At 38.0% G+C, this 23,017-nt stretch overlaps 5 protein-coding genes across 5 annotated transcripts; 2 read left to right on the forward strand and 3 right to left on the reverse strand.

Moving 5' to 3' along the window:
* LOC109129171 lies at window positions 515–1,534 on the reverse strand. Its single transcript, XM_019236825.1, has 3 exons — window positions 1,403–1,534; window positions 1,257–1,329; window positions 515–1,185 (listed from the first exon to the last, which is right to left on the reverse strand). Exons 1-3 carry the CDS (start codon window positions 1,532–1,534, stop codon window positions 515–517), a joined length of 876 nt encoding a protein of 291 aa, XP_019092370.1.
* Window positions 2,080–4,431, reverse strand: LOC104748822 (zinc finger BED domain-containing protein RICESLEEPER 2-like). The gene is made up of 3 exons (XM_010470407.1): window positions 3,099–4,431; window positions 2,511–2,550; window positions 2,080–2,149 (listed from the first exon to the last, which is right to left on the reverse strand). Exons 1-3 carry the CDS (start codon window positions 4,429–4,431, stop codon window positions 2,080–2,082), a joined length of 1,443 nt encoding a protein of 480 aa, XP_010468709.1.
* On the forward strand, window positions 7,913–8,842 carry LOC104748823. The gene has a single exon (XM_010470408.1). It carries the CDS (start codon window positions 7,913–7,915, stop codon window positions 8,840–8,842), a length of 930 nt encoding a protein of 309 aa, XP_010468710.1.
* On the forward strand, window positions 17,727–19,587 carry LOC104747604 (NEP1-interacting protein 2). The gene is made up of 5 exons (XM_010469265.2): window positions 17,727–18,188; window positions 18,421–18,599; window positions 18,714–18,797; window positions 18,901–19,068; window positions 19,177–19,587. The coding sequence occupies exons 1-5, from the start codon at window positions 18,032–18,034 to the stop codon at window positions 19,297–19,299; spliced, it is 711 nt and encodes a 236-aa protein (XP_010467567.1). The 5' UTR covers window positions 17,727–18,031; the 3' UTR covers window positions 19,300–19,587.
* LOC104747605 lies at window positions 21,676–22,648 on the reverse strand. Its single transcript, XM_010469266.2, has one exon. It carries the CDS (start codon window positions 22,585–22,587, stop codon window positions 21,832–21,834), a length of 756 nt encoding a protein of 251 aa, XP_010467568.1. The 5' UTR covers window positions 22,588–22,648; the 3' UTR covers window positions 21,676–21,831.

Raw genomic sequence — 23,017 nt, forward strand, 5'->3', positions numbered from 1 at the left:
ACTTTAAATATGTCTTAGTTTCTTGAATCCCTACCGTGTCATTCCCGGATATGATGATGTCATCAACATATACAAGAATGACAATGATACCTTGGTCGCTTTGGTATGTGAAAAGTGTGTGGTCAGATTCTGATCTCTTGAATCCACGCTTGGTCAAGGTCGAGCTTAGCTTGTGATACCACGCCCTTGGCGATTGCTTCAACCCATAGATTGCTTTGTTGAGTTTGAACACTTTGCCCGGGCTAACCGTGTCTTTAAGGCCAGGTGGTGGTCTCATGTAGACTTCGTCCTCCAATTCTCCTTGTAGAAACGCATTCTTAACGTCCATCTGCCACAGTTCCCATTTCAAGTTGACTGCTAAGGAGAGAACTACACGGATTGTGTGTGGTTTGGCTACCGGAGCAAACATATCCCTAGAGTCTTCCCCGTACGTTTGCGTGAAGCCTCTCGCCACAAGCCGTGCTTTGTACCGTTCAATCTCCCGTCACTTCGATATTTGATCTTGAAGATCCATTTAGATGTAACGTATTGCCTTCTTTCCTTTAGGTAGATCCGCCTCGTCCCAAGTGTGGTTTTTCTCCATGGCCATTCTTTCGTCTTGAACTACATCACGCCAAACCTTGTGTTCTTTAGCCTCATCATAGGTCTGTGGAATCCAGTTTTTGTCAATATGGCCAAGGAAGACTTGGTGATCCTTAGGAAGATGAGCAAGGGAACGCACGGCTTGAATAGGGTATGCAACGGCCATGTTGTTGTAGTCAAAACGATTGTGCTGTGAGGCAATACGTTGGCTGCGTCGTAATGGTGTTACGGCGAGGCGTTGGCTACGTCTTAGTGGAATGACCTCCTCATGATCATTGTCCTCAGGATCATCTTCTTTAGCTTCATCTTCTTCAGCCTCATGATCAATGGTTTCTTCCGGATGATCCACATCATCAAGGTTGTGCGAGTTGAGCTCTTCATCATTTGAATGATTTGTTGGATCGAGTTGAGGTTGAGGTTCCCTGGAGCTGCTTTCGATAGTAGGTTGAGACTCTCCTGGTGGGTTTAGCTCAGGTGAATGATGGGCATCCCGATCGTTTGTGACCCCTAGTCGCTCGAGGATGATCCGGAGGTTCGTTGCCCGATCAGATGTGGGGTTTGGTAGATCGCGTAGGTCTTCCCAATTTTTCTTCTTGTAATATCCTTGAGATTCCACGAACTTCACATCTCAAGAGACTAAAACTCTTTTAGCTTCATGATCATAGCACTTATACCCTTTTTGAGTAGTAGAATATCCAATGAACATTGCTTTGGTGCTTTTAGCCTCAAGTTTGTCGCGTAATTCACCTGGTCTCAACACAAAACATGTACAACAAAAAACACGTAAGTGATCGAATGTAGGTTTTTCTTTATTTAGTACTTCAAACGGAGAGACATCTTGTAGAATATTGGTGGGAATGCGGTTAATAAGATAGCAAGCGGCAAGAACTGCGTCTCCCCAAAACCTCCGAGGAACGTTGGTGTGAAACATCATAGACCGAGCGACTTCCATAAGATGTCTATTCTTTCGTTCGGCCACACCATTTTGTTGTGGGGTGTAAGGGCAGCTGGTTTGGTGAATGATTCCATGGTTGGTCAAGTGCTGTTTGAAGGCATGACTAGTGTATACACCACCATTGTCCGACCTTAAGATCTTAATCCTAGCATTGTAATGGTTAGTCACATAATTTTGAAAACTTATAAATGCTTCAAGAACTCTATCCTTAGTAGGAAGAAGAGTTAACCAAGTATATTTAGACTTCTCATCAATAAAAGTGACAAAATACTTTTGATTTTCTCTAGACAAGCATGGAGAAGTCCACACATCCGAGTGAACTAAATCAAAACAATTCTCATAAATAGTTAAAGACTTTGGGAAAATAGTTTTGCAATGTTTACCAAGAACACAAGCCTCACATTCATTGTTTTTAAAAGAAATACTTGGAAACATAATTTCTAAGGCACGAGAATGAAGGTGTCCTAATCTAGCATGCCATATAGCATTGTTTGCTTTAATAGAAACTGAACTAAAACACGATGCTTTAAAGGAAGATAGATTTAAGTCTTCAAGAACATATAAGTCACCCTTGGAACCTCCTTGTCCAAGAACTTGACTGGTCTCAATATCCTGAAAATGCACATTGTTAGGACCAAAGATAGCATAACAGTTTAAATCGGTAGTGGCTCGTTTAACCGAGAGTAAGTTAGAGGTAAAGTTAGGCATATAAAACGCTTGAGTTGTCTTATCAAATAACTTTAGATTACCAATTCCTAGCCCTGGGCATTCGGGTTACCCGTTCGGGTTCGGGTATTACCCGTTCGGGTTCGGGTTAATGGGTAATGGAAAATAGAACCCATTCGGATATTTTACTATGTTTGGGTTTGGTTCGGTTAGGGTAGTACCGGATTCGGGTCGGTTTGGGTTACAATTTTCAGAACCAGAAAAAAACTCGAAAAATGGGTTCTATTCGGTTTCGGGTAAAGTGTACCCGAACTCAACGAAAACCCGAACCGAAACCCGAACTACACCTGAAATACATGAAAAAATCTGCATTTTACCATCCTAAATCTGCAGTTTACCATCCAAAATCACATAACTATTACACATAACTAATGAAAACATAGAATATAACTCCAAATTTAACATCCAAAAACTGAAAGAGATAGAAAAGTGATAAGTGATAACAAATTCAAGTTGCTGAAAGAGTGAAAGCAAAGAAGAGTTTAGATGTGAAAGTGCAACATAGAAAATTAGAAATAGAAGATAGAAAGTAGAAACTTGGTGATTGATGTCTTTGATTTGAAATTTCCTGAAACAAAATGAAACAAATATCAATAACAACAATGAGAATAATGACAAATACAAAGAGTAGAGAGTAGAGACTATATAGTATATACTTAAACTAACCATTCAAAGTTCAAACTATAAAGATCATCTGGGTGACTCATTCTCAAGATTAGCTGTCCAAATGCGTGAATTCAGGTTCATACTCTATAAAAAAAAATGTAAACCGTAAGAACAATCAAAATCATATTCAAAATTGTAGAAAGAGTTAAACAATAAAAATAAAACTTACCTCTCAAAAGTTCATCATCATGCTCAACTTCCGAAAGCAAATGTTCTACTGTGGAGACTCCTTTTTCATTGATATAAATTTCAGCTTTTAGCCATTGCTCGGTGCAGATCAACACTTCTATCATTTTGTGTGTTAAACAGCTCCTATACGGTTCTAAAATTCTACCACTAGTGCTAAACGCAGATTCAGAGGCTACTGAAGACACTTGCATTGCAAGTATGTCCTTAGCAATTAGAGACAAAATCGGATACTTCCCACTGTTAACCTTCCACCAAGATAACAAATCATATTTTGTACCTTTAAGAATACTTGGTTTCTCCACATTATCTTTCAAGTAAATTTCCAACTCATTAGAGGAGCTGTAAATTACCTTTTCCATCAGCATCTCATCAAATACGTTTTCCATGTCAACAATATCTGCTTTCTGACAAAAATCCGGTGTAACTTGCTCTCGGGTCTGCGAATGGGAAGATGATCCATGTGACTGAGAAGATGAACCAGTCTTGTTTAGTAAACTGTTTCTACTATACTCATCATACAAGTCCTTCAAGATACTATTCAAATCAGCTAAAAGATGCACAGACTCCATACTGCCTTTCCCATACAAAGCATCGAAACACTGCTCAGCAAATTTTGTTTTCTTTCTAGGATCAAAAACACTTGCTACTATCACCAGCCTATTCATTTCAACTTGATCTCCAAATGGATCCCAATACTTTGCCAACTTTGTTAACATAGACAAAGCTTTCTTTTTCAAAGGGTCTTCAGGATTTGTACTTGTAGTTAACTCACTCAGGTTCTTAGTAACAGAAACTATCTCATTGTAGAGTTTATGAGAGGCAACCGTATTTGAAGCAGAAAGAACCAATGTGGACTTATAAAATATGACAAGAGTAGAAACCAACCTCTCAACTTCATCAAAATCAGATGGCATTGGTGGTCCAATCCTTTTCGTTCCATCCACCTTTTCTAGAAAGTAATCGTTATACACTTTATCTTCAGCCTCCATCCTCTCAAATGCCAACCTAAACTTCAAAGCTTGATCTAACATGAGGTAAGTCGAGTTCCATCTTGTTTTCACATCCAAAGGTACACTTCCCCTTTTAATCTTCACTGCCTCAAGTCGCAAATCAAATGTTTTGAGTCTGTTTGTTGTAGCTCTCACATACTGAATACCATTTCGAATTCTAGCCACACTATTGTCGACCTCTTGTAAACCTTCTCTCACAACCAAATTCAATATGTGCGTAGCACACCTCAAATGCATATACTTACCTTTCAATATCAATGCATCATCTCCAATGTTCTTCATAGCTTTCTTAAATTTAGTCATAGCAGAACTATTTGCTGTAGCATTATCTACTGTGATGCAGAACACTTTCTATATATCCCACTCGACTAGACACTGAAGGAGAACATTATAGATTGTTTCACCCTTATGATCATCAACACTCTTGAATCCTATGACCATCTTCCTTAACTTCCACATAGCATCCACAAAATGAGCAGTTATTACCATATAACTCGCTCCAGTAGTTGTTGAAACCCATATGTCCGTAGTCAATGACAACCTCTGTTGGTTCTGCCCAAGAATCTTCTTCATAGCTGCTTTCTTATTGACATAAATCTCCATAATATCTCTCGATGCTGTCCTCCTAGAATGAGGTTTATACATTTGAGCCTTGGAGCAGAAATGTCTCCAACCCAAGCACTCTACAAATGATAAGGGTAGCTCTGCAAGTACTATCAACTCATTGGTAGCCTCTCTAAATATTGCTTCTGAAACTTTAACTGCCCTAAGACTACCACCAGCACCATCAGAAGTAAAAACAGTTTGAGTTGGATCATTACCGTTAGCATCTTTCCATACCTTGTATTGTTTGCAGAACAATTTGAGATGCTTCTTCATTGTAGAAGTCCCATTTTTAGTCTCACAAGCCAAGTTTCTCCCACAGTAATGGCATTCGCATTTGTCCTGCTTTGGTCCCTTCTTGGTGAAGTGATCCCAAACCCATGATCTTGTGTTCATCTTCTTACCAGAACTATTACCTCCTCCATCGTCACTAACTCTCTCTTTCCTCTTCCTCTTATTTTCAGACCAAGAGTTTGAACATCATCATCGGATTCAGAATCGGATCCACTTAGTTCAACTTCAACATTATCATCGGGAGGATTTGGCTCAGAAGAAGACGCCATCTGCATTTTAAAAACACAAACAAACCAATTAATCTTTACTCTTTAGAATCGTAAATCAATTGATTAAGAAAATTACAAAACCAGTAACAACTATGAACTAACAACAACACAAGAGATGACAAAATTAGTAACAAATCTAAAACAAAACAAGAAGATGACAATCAAATCTAGTAACAATCTAGAGATAAAAATCAACTAAATAATCTAATTAGTAATGTCGAGAAATCGTTTAACAAAAAGCAATTACCAATTAGCAATCAAATTTAGCAATCGATTTTAACACAAATCAATTCAAAAATCTAATTTTGTTTGTCGTTTGAATCAAAAGAATAACAGAACTGAGAGAAAGAAGAAGAACCCTAAAAAATCAGAAGTCATACCTCTGAGTGATTTCGCGACAAGGCTGACGGTGGTGAGTTTATCTCCTTCGACGGCGATGATAAGGTCTCCGCGGAGTTAGAAGCAGGTAGGGTTTCCAGGTTTGTCTCTGGAATTTAGAATAGATGAAAAATTTATATCGAATCAAAACTCGAGAGATTTTAGGAAACTCAATCGACAAAGAATTACAAAACAAAAGGTAACCCTAATACTTTAAATGCTTCATATGTCGAGAGAGTGTTATGTTGCTCGGTCCGTGGGTACCCGAATGGGTATCGGGTATTACCCAACCCTAACCCAAACCCACGGGTTCTGGAAAATAGAACCCAATAGGGTTTTATAGCTATACCCGAACCCACCCCGAACCCAGTTTTTCGGGTTGGGTTCCGGGTTGGGTAATCGGGTTCGGATTTTATGCCCAGGGCTACCAATTCCTTTAACTGGAACTCTCTCACCATTAGCTATAATCACATTTCCATTGGCCGGTTTAATTTCACTAATTAGCCTAGAGTCACTAATCATATGATGCGAAGCTCTGGAATCAACTATAAGCGGTTTAGTTTGATTTAAAGCAAGATAGGAGTTACCGGAGTTCTCTTTGAGGGCCTTAATGAGAGCATCGAGGTCAGACTTCCTCACTATGTTAGAGTTGGCGGCCAGGGCGGTTCTGTTCACATCCGAGACTCGCTAGTTTGGCTCGGCACTCGGCTGCTCCATGGTCGCTTGATGTGCTCTTGGGGCTCCACGATTGTTCATCGACCGGTTAGCTCGAAGATGTGGATGGAGAATCCAGCACTGATTCTTGAAATGACCCGGCTTCTTGCAATGATTACACACTGGAGGATTCTTGTCTTCACCTCGATAGTAGCCCTTGTTAGTGGTCGCTACTTCAGCCTTGTTAGCGGTTACAAGCTCCCCCTTGCTTCCAAACAGCCCCATGGAGCCATGCTCCTTTTGAATCTGGCTGCATACATCCTCTAGGCTAGGAAGCTTGTCCGACCTCAAAATATGTTTGATGAGGTCATTGTAGGACGAATTCAGTGTGAGATGAAGGCCAAACACCTTGTCTTGCTCTCGCCTTTCGTTCAGTATGGTTGGATCGAGTGTGGCTGGCCTAAGCATCTCAAGCTCAGCCCAAAGAGACCTAAACTTTCCAAAGTGTTTGGTGAACTCCATGTCTTCTTGGCTTAGGTTGTTGATAGCCCTTTGATCTCAAATACTCGGTTTAAATTGGTGGTATTGCCAAACACATTTTGCAATGTGTCCCATAGATCCTTATCCGTCTCGCAATATGAGTATGCCTCGAGTATTGGAGCATCAAGAGAGTTTTGGATGATAGCAAGCACACTTTGGTCTTCTTGAAACCACTTGTCTTCACCGCTTGTGACCGCTTCTTTGCCGTCTTTGGTCGGCTCTTCCTTGGGAGCCTCACTTGTGGTAATATGGGTCCAAAGCCCTCGGCCGCATAGTGCCGTCTTTGTGGTTCTTGCCCACAACAAGTAGTTCTCTCATTTGAGAGTAACTGGAACAATCAAGGTCTTGGTCCCTTCCATGGAGATTTGTCTGCTGGTCAATAGTATTACCCAACGGTTAAAGAGAAAAGACTTTTGCGAATGAAGAAGAAGTAGAAAGAGAAGAAGGAGCGAAAGTGAGTGATGAACGTAGGTTTTAGAATGAGGAGCAACAAGACTCTGATACCATGTAAGTTTAGAAACAAAGAGAGAATAAACGGTTTGAGTGTAGAACAAGAGAGTTTAGTTTGATCGAGAAAGAGTATGCAAGTGAGAGTGTAAGAGAGAAAGTGTAGAAGAAGAAAATAACTTCTTACTTGATTTAGTTCATGGTTACAATCCTAATATAGACATAAAGCTAGAGAATATTTTATACAAGATGCTACACGATTTACATGATGAAAGTGACCTCTAGGACTCTTAACACAACATGTGACTAATGGTTGACTTCTCTCCTCCCACTTGCTTCAAGACGCCAACGGTTATATGAGAAGGATCTAGAGACAATGCTTGAACCTCACATAAGTCTTGTAAGGCTTCGAGTGGGCTTCTACACAAGGTTGTACAGATGGCCCGGTGGAGGTTGTACGGACGGCCCGGTGGAGGTTGTACGGACGGTGGTTGTACGGACATGGTGATCATAATCCCAATTTATACACCTCGCTGGTGACAGCAGGAAGAATTTTTACTGAAGCAAGCTCAAGATTTCGTGGCGTGCAAGTCAATCGGATGCAAGATCTCAACACGACTCCTAGAACTACTCGAACGACGTCCACGACTGAAGATGGACGACTGGAGACTCCACGGCAGGAGAATAACGGAGAAAACCCTAGCATAAGGCAAACCCATGAAAATCTTATCCAAGAAGAAAACATGGATCACCAACGAACTGTTAACACACCACACGTAACAGGAGTTGAACATGAACCATACGCCAAGTCAGCTGAACCCACCTACTTGGAAGCTATGCTTACAAAACGCTTGGGTGCAGTAGAAGCTATGATTGAACGACTGCCAGGAATGGCTCCACCGATCCGAAAGAGCAACTTGCACTCGTATGCTGATACACCCTTTTCTGATGAAATTGCACTCACCGAGATGCCAAGAAACTTCTCGTTACCAACTATGAAGATGTATGATGGAACAACCGACCCGGATAACCACATAGCACAATACAAAAAACGAATGTTCAAGACGGCCATCCAAAAAGAGTGTAGGGAAGCTACTATGTGCAAGGGTTTTGGCTCAACCCTCACGGGTGCAGCACTTCAGTGGTTTATCAACTTGCCAAACGGCTCAATCAACTCGTTTGCATCGTTGACAGATCTCTTCGTTGAGCAATTCGCAAGCAGCAGGAACCTGGAGAAGACATCAGACGACCTTTACGAGGTACGACAGAAGAAAGATGAATCATTGCGTGCCTATGTGGGACGCTTCAACAAGGAAAAAGTATCGATACCCAGTTGCAACATGTCAACCGCCATCTCTGCATTCAAAAGAGGCTTACTCCCTGACGGTGATTTGTACAAGGAACTTACGAAGTACCAGTGCAGAACAATGGAAGATGTGCTCTCACGTGCGTGGGCACAAATAAAGTGGGAGGAAGATTCGGTTTATCGCCAGCGACGTTCACCACGATCTGATTCCCGTATGGTGTGAAACGAAAGATCGAGTAGGGATGATAAGCCTTACCAAAGACATCGTGACGAAAACACCAAGATTGGAAGAAGGAACACACATCAACGATTGAGCGGAGCTGAAGACGAAAGGCCTAAATCAACAACATGGCCAGATATTAGCAACCTCTCAATCTCTCATACACATTTAGTCGGTGTATGAAAGGAGATAGGTGGAACCGTTAGATGGCCTCCAAAGATGAAAGCACTTGACAGTAGGCGTGACACCTCGAAGTGGTGTGAGTTCCACAACGATCACGGCCACTAAACAGAAGATTGCATCTCATTGAGAATGGAAGTGAACGAGCTGCTGAAAAAGGTCACTTGGGGGAATATTTGTCTGATAGAACCCGCAATCGCATGGATGGCGAGAGCAACAAGCAAACAGCAATTGAAAACGCTCCAGTTTCGCCTCCAAAACATGATCGAGTCATCAATGTTATCTCTAGAGGATCAGAGATAAGTGGGATAACTCAATCAGCTGCGAAAATAAACACTGGAGCTGTCAAGAATTCTCAAAATAGAGGACACGCTACGAAAGGCGATACACTGTCATACACCATAACTTTTATGACTGATGAAAGCAGTGTACCAACCCTGCATCACGATGCTTTAGTCATACAGCTGAGGGTGGCTAACTGTTTCATGAAAAGGATATTAATCAACAATGGAAGCTCAACTAACATCCTTTATATGCAAACATATAAGGAGTTGGGTCTCGACGAAGGAGAACTTACACGAAAATCTATTCCATTAGTAGGGTTTAGTGGTGAGGTCAACTAGAGTATTGGCGAACTGACGCTTCCAGTGTATGCAGAGGGAGTTAACAAACACACTAATTTTTTGGTAGTAGATTGTGCTTCGGCTTATAACGCTATTATGGGGCACCCTTGGATTCATGACATGGGAGCTATTCCATCGACTCTACATCAGACTATCAAATTTCCCACCCCATGGGGAGTGAAAGAGATATTAGGGGAACAAGAAAGTTCACGTTCATGCTATCAAACTACCTTAAAAGGTAAGGTCAACAGTTATAGCAATTACAGAGGCTACCGCTGGTACCTCACAGGGAAGAACCAGAGGTGGAACAGTTGAATGAGATGCCATTACTCGAAGACGATCCTGACAAGTGGGTGAACGTGAGTTCAAAACTAGCAGCCGACATACAAAAGAGGCTTATCGACTTCCTTCGATCAAACGCCAGCTGCTTTAAATCTTCAAACAAAACAATTGTGAAACTATTGAAGAAACGTCTGGAAAAGTCTAAAGGAAAGTGGGTAGAAGAGCTTCCAGGCATGTTGTGGGCTTACCTCACCATCACTAAGTCACCGACTTACAAAACACTATTTTATCTAGTGTATGGGATGGAAACAGTAATGCCATGTGAAGTAGGCGCGACTACAGCACAAACCTAGCACCCTAACTTGCAGAAAAACGAAGAGTTGTTGAGTCTCGATCTCGATCCTCTAGACGTGAAACGAGAAGCAGCAAAAGTCAAAAATTGGTGTTATCAACAGGAAGTGGCTAGAAGCTACAACAAAAATGTCAGGACGCGGACATTCCAAGTAGGAGACTGGGTCTTGCGATGTACCTTTCAAAATACAAGGGAACAAGGAGCTGGGAAACTCTTTCCCACTTGAGAAGGTCCTTACAAAATCATTGAAGTGCGTGGGTCAGGAGCTTATAAGTTGCAAAACAAAGAAGGGAAGAATCTTACCAATAGTTGGAACACTTTGACTAATGACGAGGTTTGAGTTTTGATAAGATTTATGGTGTTTAATTATTATTAATTTGTGTTTTTCTTCGATTATGGAGTTTCATGAACATTAGTCCCAAGTTATGGACAATGTTTTCAATAAAAATTGGGCTTTTTGATTTACAAAGCAAGTCTTGCAGTGAGTGGCAATGTCACGAGCGTTAGCCCTCTAAGATAATGCGTGTGATACTATCACTTGAAAATGTCATGAGCATTGAAAAAGTAGCATGTGCGTGTCGTAGACACGAGACGTGGATCTGTGTCATGAACATGAAGATAATGTCGCGAGCATATAAATAGTGTCACAATCACATGACGTATGTAATGCCATGAGCATGTGAACGGTGCTATGAGCACAAGGCATAAACAATGTCATGAACATTGTTATTAAAGAAGTGAGCACGTGACAGTTGTGGAACACCTGACTGTCTCGAGCACAAGATACAAACGATGTCATTAACATTATTATTAAAGAACTATGTATGTGATAGTTATGAAACACCTGGCTGTCACGACCACAAGACAACACAAATGTGTCATGAACACAAGACACAAAAAATGTATTGAGCATTCTGATTTCGAAAATAATCTTGTGACTATAATGGGCACAAGACATGAATTTGTGTCATGAACACATAAATAATGCCATGAGCATTGTTACTGCAAAAAGCGAGCACATGACTGTCATGAACCACTTGATTGTCACGAGCACAGGGTATAAATAATATGTCACGAGCACGAGATTTAAATGTGTCACGAACACAAAACATAAACGACGTCAAAAACATCGTTATTGAAGAACATAAAAGCACGTGACAGTTATGGAACACCTGACTGTCACAAGAAACGAACATAAAAATTTCATGAACATTGTTTATGTAAGAAGAAACACATGACAGTTAAGGTCGTGACAGTTAAGAAACACCTTATTATCACGAGCACATAACATAAACAATGTCACGAACATTGTTTATTAAAGAGGAGCATGTGACAGTTACGAAACACCTGACTGTCACGACCACAAGATATAAATAATATGTCATAAACATTAAAGTTAAAGAAAGAAAGAAAGAAAGCACATGACTAGTTATGGAACACTAGACTGTCACGCGCACAAGACAATAATTTGTGTCATAAGCAACCATGTGATTGTCGAGAGCACAAGACTCACGCGATGAGCGCATGACATGAACGATGTTATGAACACGCGACATGAATAGCAGCAGTCACACGTGATACAAATAGCAGCAGAGGCGTGCGACATGAACGATCTCTTGAGCACGTAACGATGCGTGATATAGGCAATGTCGTGAGCATACAACGCGAATCGTGTCACGAGCACAAAATATTGACAATGTCATGAACATTGTTACTAAAGAAGCGAGCACGTGACAGTTATGGAACACCTGACTGTCACGAGTGCAAGACGTGAACGATGTCGAGAACGCATGACATAAATGGTGTTAGGAGCGCATGACGTAACTAATATCCTGACCACACGACATGAACGATGTCAAGAACTCACGACATAAATGCTGTTAGGAATACATGACATGACTAATTCCCTGAGCACACGATAGGAATCGCGTCATGAGCGCAGTACGTAAACAATCATGATGACATGATGTTGTGAGCACGAAACTCATGCCATGAGCATGTAACCTAAGCAGTCTCATTAACATGTGACATGATTGGTGTCGGAAGCACGTGACATGAACAACATCATGAGGGCAAAACAATCATGTGACACGACACAAAGCAGTGGATGTGCCAAGGCAAGGGATATAAACAGTGCCACGAAGACGAGGCCCATATAATGTCATGTTCACAAGACTTAAACAATGTCTTGCGCCTGAGGTATAAGTCATGTCAAGAGACAAATCATGTCATGAATGTGAGACCTAAATTGTGTCTCAGGCACAAGGTAGGAAATTGTCGTCATGTACATCCTCACATGTGGAGGTTATCGTAAGGTAATAGATTGTTATCACGTTCAAAATCAATGTCACATACAAGTCTTATCACTGAAAAGAATGTCATAACCTATAAATGGTCATGATACATAAAGTCAAGTACAAAAACAATTCCCGCCAGAGAATGTTAAAGACTCCACATTGTCTCTACACAGTCACTATTCGATAAAGCTACTATGGAGACATCACAAGCCATTGCAAATCATTCCAAAAGATACATGACTTCGAGATTTCGTTGGCTGGAAAAATACCATTGTTTCTAACTACTCTCTAAATTCTTACTAAGAAAATAGAGAGTGGGGGCAAACTGTTGGATATAATTTTATCTTCTTTATTAAATAAATAAATTTCATGGTTAGTTCGACAAACCCAATAAATAAAGAGAAGCAGAGAGAATATTCACAAAGATATTGGATAGAGTCAACTCATATTCTACACGACAAAGTCAATACAAGTCTGCCAATCTACTAAGAGGAAAGTCGCATGACCGAGTCTGTCATTGGGTTGAATGTCACGTGACTGACTCTGTCAATGGATTGAGAGTCACATGACCAACATTTTCACTGGGCCAAGAGCTGGTGACTAAATTTGTTTATGGGCTAAGAGCTCATGACTAACTTTGTTTATGGGCTAAGAGCTCGTGACTGACTTTAACAATAGGCGAGAATCTCGCGACTGACTTTGTCAATGGACCGAGAATCTCGCGATTGACTTCGTCAATGGGCTGAAAGTCACATGACTGGATCTGTTAATAGACCAAGAGTCTAATGACCGACTTTACCAGTGGATCAAGAGTCTCGAGACCGACCCTATCATAGATAGAGTCGGCAAGCCCAAGACATATCCTAAAGGATTAGGGTAACGGAATCTCTGTATAAAAGGAGAACGGCCTCCACGAGAGACATCATCGAGAACAAAGCAAGAGACCTAAAACACAAGACACGCGACTCAACTCTAGAATGTGGCTAGGGTTTATAGATTGATTCGTTGTGCCTTGAATTCTTGTATTTGAGCTCGAGACTTTGATCAATAAAAATAACTATTCAACATCTGTTTTTTGTGTAGACTTAAACGAATCGATTACTTTTGTCCAAACAGTTATTTTGTGCAAATATGTAAGAATCAATTTTGTAAATAAAGTTTTAAATAATTTAAATTTCAAGGGTACAAAACCAAAATATATATATAGATGTTTGCAAGAGAATTTAAGTTCACACTTATCAACTAAGGTTTCTCCCTCTACAAAAAAAAAAAACCATGATTTTTGAATTTCGTTTTTTTTTAATTGTCAATTTTTTTTACTTCTTCCTTTTCTTAATTTCTTTTGAATTTGAACAACTTATATTTTATTTAAAATTTTACAGATGTTACTCTTCATCATATTGTGCATGCATGTTAAACAGGTAAAATGTGGAAGTTGCGTACTTTAATACAAGATTAAATTTTCTTTTATCACTTATACAAGAGTAAATTATTTTACTTTATTGGGCATCTAAAAAAATATATAATAGGTAAAATAGTTGGTGTATTGAGAATGAGTTTTTTTTCTTTTTCTTTTTTCTTTGTCTTATGAGTTTTATGAGAATTATAAGATAATATTGGCTAAGATTGTCGGAGGAGCTAGCTTCACTAACCGGCGGATTAGTTTTATTAGAATCGCCTCTAAGATCATTCGAGCAATCAAGATTCATAACAGTCGTCATAGTTGGACGGAAGTATGACTGTATGAGCCTCAGTAATAATCTTCTTATCTTAGATAAGCTCAACACTAAGAATTTGACGATAATCTTACTGTTACGACTTACTGTTCTTATGCATCGATATGTAACTCAAAATCTCAGAATCCCCATGTCATTTTTATTTTGCGCGTAATCTTCTTCTTTCTTTATTCATGTAATACTTTAGCTTGGAGGTTGATGTTGTTAAAAGTAATTATAATTAATGGAAATGTGGATAATATTAGAATTGTCGATGATAATGTAGAAAAATATTAGAATTGTAGTCCATTCTTCGAATAAAAGTAATTTTCTTAAGATTGTGTTCTAAAAGTAAAGGAGATTTTAAAAATAAGGATATACTTGAACCACGAGGTGGTGGGCTAGTGGTTCTAGCTTTGGTGGAAGAGTCGCCCTGTTGGTCTAGGCCAGGGATCGATTTTTCCCAAGCGTAAGAATTGTTCAGCTTTATCTCTTTGGCCATATGGGTATGGTCCATTGCTTACGGCCCATTTGCATAACTGGGAGGACCCTATCCGTGGGATGCTCTTCCTCCAGAGAGATTAATCTCGAACCCCTCTATAAGTCTAGGGATTTATTATCTGAGTTAACAAAAAAAAAAGATATACTTTGAGTTTCTATATCAAATCATAAACTACTTAAAATTTAAACACGCCATATTAGAGATAAAAACAAAAACTCAAAAGCATAGAAACTATAAAACCTTAATCCAAATGAAATTGTGTAATTTAATATATATATATATATATAAAATAACACATATTATCTAATATTGTTAGAAAACCTCATATTTAAAAGAAAATTTAGTCTGATGAATATATGGACTGTGTGAAGCAAAAGAAAATGGTTTGTAGAGTTGTAGGATTTTGGCGTTTACGGGAATGCTATTTTTTAAGAGACATTCTGAATTTTTTTTTCTTGGTTGTCAACAATGATCTCCGACCTCAAACATATGTTTGGTTGCCGCCTAATTATATTCGGATTGACTTTTGTTAAATTCTTTTTCTTTTTTTTTTTGGTTAAAGACTTTTGTTTAATTCGTCTACGACATAAGTGTCAACATGGTACTTGTAGATTTCGAAAGTTTTAATTAAGATGAACTTTTGTATGAGCGACCGGATGCTGTCAGGAAAAAAAATTTATGTTGGTAAAATGGTTACGTAACCTTATGTTAGTTAAATTAAAACGGTTACGTCGAAGTTATTTCGTTTATGTATTTCCTAATATAATAAGAGGGTAAGCTCATTTTTATTCAGAAGTAAAAAAGGAACGAACACATGTATCCTCTTTCGTATACACACGTACATTACAACATGACGCCATTATACAGAAAACCATTCTTATCATAAATACGTCTAAGGAGTTTTTAATCAGTTTCCTTCGCTATTGCCTATTTATGTAACTCTGATGTGTGTATGGGGACTGACTGGCCTAGTGGCATGGACCCAAATGCCTTGAAGATTACATAAAATAAATATACTCGATCAAAAAATATCTTCGAGCTGATTTTTTTTTTGTCAAATGTCGTATATGTACATTTATGTATATAAACCCGGATCGAGTATTTATTATAAGGAAGCCACTAATACTTAAGATATTTGTTTTTTGTTTAAAGAGAAATAAGTGTTTGAATACTTTACTTTGGAGACAGACACATCATACTTCTGACATCGAATTCATTACTAGATATGTATTAAAGATCATGTGTATAGAAGATGTGTTCCAATGCTTACTCACAGTGCGGGCTCATCGTGTAAGCCACCGCAGCGGCTGCTAAGGACATCCGTAAAATCGTCAGATTCTTTCTTTAAAAATATTAGCAATATATTCGATATATTGTTGCATTTGGGATTGAAACGATCTCGGAGATGCCTCTCCCACTCTACATGTCGAACTAAAGACTCTTTTATGGAGTATGAAGTACTTATTCAGGATTCTGCTTACTAGTGCCAAAGTGTTCACGTTTTTAGTTGTTAACTGAATTTGGACACAAAGCTCACAATTCACAACTATTCATTTCTTTTTGTTTGATTGATGTAATTTGTAAACACAATTTGTCATTTTCACTATAAGTATAATTATAATGAAAGAAAGTAGAGTTGCATCAAAATTCAGAATACTAGCTAAAACTAGTTTTTCTAATATTGGGATTTTTTTAAAACGAAATTTCTACTAATTTCAGGCTATGCTTGCTATAATTTCTATTAATATAGAAAGTGGTGTTTTTTTTTCTGTCAAGTTATATTAAAATATTGGGTTGGTTAAACAGGTATATCTAATAACTATTTTTTTTTTAACTGAGACCAGTGAACTCAAATTTAATTTTCACTTTTTTTTATGAATTGTTGTGTGCCATTTCTATCATACAATTATCTAAAATTGTTAGGTCAGGTTATATATATTGTCTCGTTTAAATGAGCTGACTAAAGGATTTTATACAAAACAAGAAAAAAAAACTTTATAAATAACATAATTTTGCAAGTTTACCTTCAACCTGAAAAAAATACATATCAAATCTACAAAATTGAATTTAATATGCAATATTTGTGCAACAATACTCTAGTTTACTTGTGGTTATCAATAGAGTTATATGAATCTGATATTCAAAAGTGATCATTATGATGGGTAATATTCTAGGTATGAATCCAGTTTAGCAATAGAACTGCTTTAAAAGATTAACATGTGGTTTTAAGAAATGTACTGTCTTCGGCTCAATCACATAACTTGGAAGGCCTGCAACTAGCTATTGGTGAGTTTTTATAATCGGTTTTGCAGTTGTTCCTATTACTTAAATTTAGCTAGTCAGTTGTTTGTTAAATTTTTTATGTGTATCTTGCTTATACGATCATATTTATTAGTTTTTTGAAATTTTAAGATTAGATTTATGTAGTTAATATTTAGTTTTTGAAAATTAAAGCATAAGTTATTATTTTTATTAAATTAGATTCGTAGAGTTGATTTTTTAGTAAGTTTAGATTGAACTTACAAAAACTAATATTTAGGAGATTTTTAATTACTTTAAATTTAATATTAACTCATGCAATTAATTTTGAGCGATAGATAGAGAAAAAAGCTTTATCATTAACATCCATTAAACTCTTACACAAACTCAGGAAAAAATTATTAAAAATTTAACTAGGGAAAGATGAAAGGTTATTACAGTACTTATTAGTAAGCAATATACTGTAATATAGCGCAGCAATATAGAGTCACAAATCAAAGCAATACTATAATGCAAAATTGCAAATGGAATATTTACCTAAGAAATAACGTCTTCTAATTGGCTTACCTAAAGAAATATGTTTTAGTTAATAATTAAATAATTTTCAAAAATGTTTTTTTTTCTTTTTTGCAAAATAATTAGAAAGTTCTTTGCCCCGTGAGCTCATCTCTCTTCTGCTTCTCTGACTCGTGTGCCTTTCTGAAAACGAAAAGTTTGAAACTTTCATTTTGTGTATCGTCGTCGTCACTGATTGTGACACACCTTTTAAAAAAACCCTATAAGATAATCCTTCACCTACAACAAATTCTGGCCATGAAAGCAAAACTCACCCCGAGCTTTAAATGCAATTAGCGAAACATCCCATCTCTCCTCCCCCCTCTCTCTCTCTCTCTCTCTCTCTCTTAAGCACTAAGCAAAATCTCATCTTTCTCTCCCTATATATATAAAGCTTCTCTCCCAACTCTGCTTTACGCATAAAAGTATGTCTTCTTATAGATTCCAATCTGGGTTTTGTCCTCTTTCGTCAAGTCCTTCTCTTGGGAATTTCGTCGAACGGATTAAAGACGCTTGTCATTTCCTCGTCTCTGCTGTTTTGGGTACCATTATCTCCGCCATCTTGACCTTCTTCTTCGCCTTAGGTTCGTTTCTCGGAACTGTTCTTGAAACTTGTTTCTGGATCTGATTTTGTCTCTGTGCAGTCATTATTTGTTGTTGTTGCTCTGCTGCAAAATTCTGAGATTGTTTGGTAACATAAATTTGTTGCTTATCTTTGGTTGGATTGGTTTAAATCATTGAATAGATATGATTATTAGAAAGTCTTCAGCTTGGAGCTAAGAAAGTTGTTTCCTTTTTTTTTGTTTCAATGTTCAGTGGGGACATTGCTAGGGGCACTTACAGGAGCTTTAATAGGACAAGAAACTGAGAGTGGTTTCATTAGAGGAGCAGCAATTGGTGCCATTTCGGGTGCTGTTTTCTCTATTGAGGTCTTTGAATCATCCCTCGATCTCTGGAAATCCGATGAGTCAGCTTTCGGATGTCTTCTCTATTTGGTGCGCAGCAAGCAACACTTTACTCTTCTGTTTTCAAAGTAGCCATCAAGTTTGGATTGAACTTCAAAGTTATTGATTAGTGTTTCTTTTGTAACTTTGTTATATTATGTGTAGATTGATGTCATTGTTAGTCTTCTAAGCGGGAGACTTGTACGGGAGCGAATAGGTCCTGCAATGCTTAGTGCTGTGCAAAGTCAAGTATGTTTTTGCATTACAAAGCTTTCAGAATTTTTTCACCATTTCCGTTTAATTTGCAACTCCATCTTTATTAATTCTTTTTTGTCTTGTTTCTTCTGATCAGATGGGAGCTGTGGATACAGCTTTTGATGATCAGATAAGCCTCTTTGATACAGGAGGCTCAAAAGGATTGACAGGAGACCTGGTTGAGAAAATCCCAAAGATGACAATTACTGGCAACAATAACACAGATGCTTCTGAGAACACAGACTCCTGTTCTGTTTGTCTTCAGGTTGGTTTTAACATCACTTTGCTTTGTGTTAGCTCATTATGTCAAAACGCATATCTAACTGAAGTTTTTGTTGGGGTTTCTTCTCTTTCTTGATATGTGATTTTGCAGGATTTCCAGCTTGGTGAAACAGTTCGAAGCTTGCCTCATTGTCATCACATGTTTCACTTACCTTGCATAGACAATTGGCTCCTCAGACACGGTTCTTGCCCGATGTGTAGACGTGACCTTTAATTTCACTCTCTCTCTCTCCATTGTCCGTCTCTCGTAATGCAGTCAAACCGCGCAGTTCAAATATTTCTACAGCTTGTAGCTCAAGAGGCGGTTCTGCTCCTTTTCCTCTTCCATAACTTTCATGTAAATTATAGTTCTTTTTGGCTGTTTACAATTACCATACCTCTCTTTGTCTTTCAGAGTCTTTGTAGGACTCCCGAGTTCTCTAGTGTCATGTTTTAGTCAGCCCATGTACAAAGAAAGACATAATATAGAGTTTTTGTTTATTTAAATTTTTATTCTGCCTAATGTTGTGTTACTTGTGTTCCATTGAGCCAGAAACTAGTTGGTCGGCTTTCTCTTGAGCACTTGAAACTAGACATACTACTCACGGGACCAAATCCATTGAACGATATTTACTAGATTCTTGTCTGGTAGAACCAAACTAGGTACTTACATATTTAAAGCATTCTTTGATGTAATTTGCTCAACCTAACAATTGTTCTTTTGGTGTGTGAAGTCGTTGTCTAGCACCAAATTGCAATCTTCTATAATAATTTCTGTCCTCTAATTCTCTGGTAGTTCTAGTACCATAAATCCTCTCCCTGAATCAGAGCCTTGTATTGCAGTACTCTAAATTTTTATCACATGGTATTGTATTTTCCCGTTGTATTGCTATGAAACCAAGTACAAAAGTTCAAAAAAGTTCCAAAAGATTGATGTAGATTGTAACAAAAAAACAAATTTAGCTTTGGTTGCTTTTGCTAAGGCATTTTGTTCTCTGTTTACTTGTTGCGAGTTATGAAATTTTGAACCACCTTGCAACATGGTGTTTCGATGTGTAGAGGGGCGGATCCACATTGAGCATGGGTGATGCACTTCCCCATCGTCCCGTCCCCCATCGGGTCTGCTCTGATTCTTTTTGACTTTAGGACTCGTAGTCCTCTAATGTTAGGTTTAGTCAGCATATGTACAGTACAGAGAAACACGCAAAAATAAAGTATTTGTTTATTTAAATTATTTATTCTGGCTAATGTTGTGTGACTTGTGTTCAATTACGCCAGAAACTAGTTGGTCGGCTTTTTCTTGAGTACTTAAAACCACAGACACGAGTATTTACATATTTAAAGCACATGTACTTACATATTCAAAGCACTCTTTAATGTGAAATCAAACTTTTTGTGTGTGTGTGTGAAGTCGTTGTCCAGCACCAAATTGCAAAAATCAATCGTAATTAATATGACTTCTACTATAAATTTCTGACCTCTCCCTCCTTCAGAGACTAGAACTACTCCTAGTACTCTTAAATTTTATGACATGCTTTATTTTGTTTCCCTGGCTGACTACTTTCCTTTATATTTACCTTTAAATCAAGTACAGAGATGGCAAATTCATCTCAAAGCGTTCCAAGTGTGAGTAGTGCACGACCAACAACAAAGTTACTTTGCTAAGCATCAACTAAGTTGCCTTGGTAAGCATCAACTAAGTTTCTTTGCTAAGCATCAACTAAGTTGCTTTGCTAACTATCAACTAAGTTTCTTTGCTAAGCATCAACTAAGTTGATTTGCTAAGCATCAACTTGAGTATTTTGAGCTCTGTTTACATGTTGAAAGTTGTATCATCTTTTATAGCAAGCTTTATCACATCTAATATGTATAATTTGTTAATTAAAGGATGGGGCCATGGGGCTATATTGAACCGAATATATCTATGAAAAAACTAATAAGAACATGTCAAAATTTAGAGAAAAAATGATAGAGAAAAATCCACCTTCAACAAAAAACATAAATTAAGTGAGTGATCTCTTCAACCATCTAACCCTTATATGCTAATTAACTATAATATCCCATTTTAAAAATTCAAATCATATTGAACACAGAAAAAAAAAATTATGTTTGACCCAAAAAAAGAATCAATTATTTGGATGAGACTAATTCAACATTTATCACTTAAGATAATATTTATTTGGCCATGTCATCACTATTCTCTCCCTTCTTTGACTCTCTCGCCGCGGACGTATCCTTCACTTCTAGTTCTATCCCTTTTGGTCATCTCATCTTGGGCTATGGCTATTCACTTCGTTTCCAGATTTAATTGGCTGTATTCTTTATTATGATTTTGGTTATCTAGCAAATTGACTCTTTTTTATTTTCCTTTGTAACGTTCCTTTTTCTAAATGAGTCTTTATCGTTATTATATTCAATAGTTTATTACTGATCAATTGATTTGATGAGTGTAATGGATGTAGACTGTAGTAGTAGTCTATTTGTACCACGTAAATTGCTTGAATATAGTATGTCTATGGATTTTAGCTATACAACTAACTAATGCTAATTAATGGCTTGTAATTCTGCTTTATTCTTTCTTTCTTTTTTCCGTCTCTTAGACTGCTAGTGATGATTTTCAACTACTAAAAGATTCTTTCATAGATAAATTACATAAAAGCTCGGAGAAAAGACAAAATATAAACAAAATATAAAGACAAGCAAAAAGTGAAAGAGTTTTAGAGTTTTAGAGTTTCAAGATTCCGAGAGCAATAGACGAGTTGATGTCTTAGATCATTTTGAGCATATGTTTTCTTGACTTTTTATCAATCTTAGCTCTTTGCATCTCCAAGTGTAGAGCAATCTGCATCTTCTCCATCTCCCTTTGAGCCTTCAACATCGCAGCTAGCTCTGAATTGGCCGAGCTCCTTCCTCCGTTCATCCCATTTCCATTACTTCCTCCTTCTCCTCCTCTTCCTCCTTTTTTTGGCTTTTCCTCTTCTTCAACGACGCATGCATGTAAATGAGCACCGTAGTCACACTTCTGGCAATAGTGCAACCACAAATTATCCGGCATAGTTTCCTGGCAAACATCACACGTAAATATATGACCCTTTGGGCAAGGAGTACTGTAGAGCAAAGCGAGCGTGTGCGCGTGCTCGTCATGCTTCATGGTCTCTGGCATAGACACACATCCAACATGAACATCGTACTGGCATAAAGAACAGTTGTACGTGAATCCGGATCCATACTCACCGCATGCGTCACACGTGTAGGTGGACTGATTATTCTGTGGGGAATGAAGAAGGGTCAAAGGATGATCAGGGTGAGACTTGTGACGAATCTCTCGTGAAAGCTCGAAACATGTCTTGTGCAAGGAGTAATCACATTCTGACTTTGTGCACTTGAAAGATGCACCGATCAGGTCTAGGTCGCAACCAGAGCAAATGATCTCGTCTTCAACTTGGGCTTTGTGACTGCGCAGTGGATGGTTGTGGCTCGGGTGTCTCACTGAAGGGCGGGTAGCTGGTTTCCCTGAAGCCATTAGAGGTAATAATATTCTTGATTTGTGTATGAGCTAGGTCTTCAGATTTTTTATTTGTTTCTGTAAGCAAAAGGGTTTCAAACTATTTATAGTGAAAATAAAAGAAGACTTTTGGTTATCATTCACAAAATAAAATGATAAAGAGTTTACTTTTTTTCTTTTTTTTTTGGTTTATAATGTTTAAGATTTGACTAACCAAGTTGTAGCTTGTCTTTAACGATATTGGAACAATAATGTCACTCTCTATAAATATATGGACAAGGTTCACGTTAGGTGGGATTCATACTAAAGAAGGTGGATATGTTGCAAAATAACGATTCAAAGTATCAAAATATCTTCGTGCACGAAAAAAAAAAAAAAAAGTATCAAATTATGATTTATCGTGTTGGGCTAAAAGTTCAATAACGTTGACGTAGTGAATATGTGAAAG

The sequence above is a fragment of the Camelina sativa genome, chromosome 15 (assembly GCF_000633955.1).
Source record: "Camelina sativa cultivar DH55 chromosome 15, Cs, whole genome shotgun sequence".
NCBI classification, from domain to species: domain Eukaryota; kingdom Viridiplantae; phylum Streptophyta; class Magnoliopsida; order Brassicales; family Brassicaceae; genus Camelina; species Camelina sativa.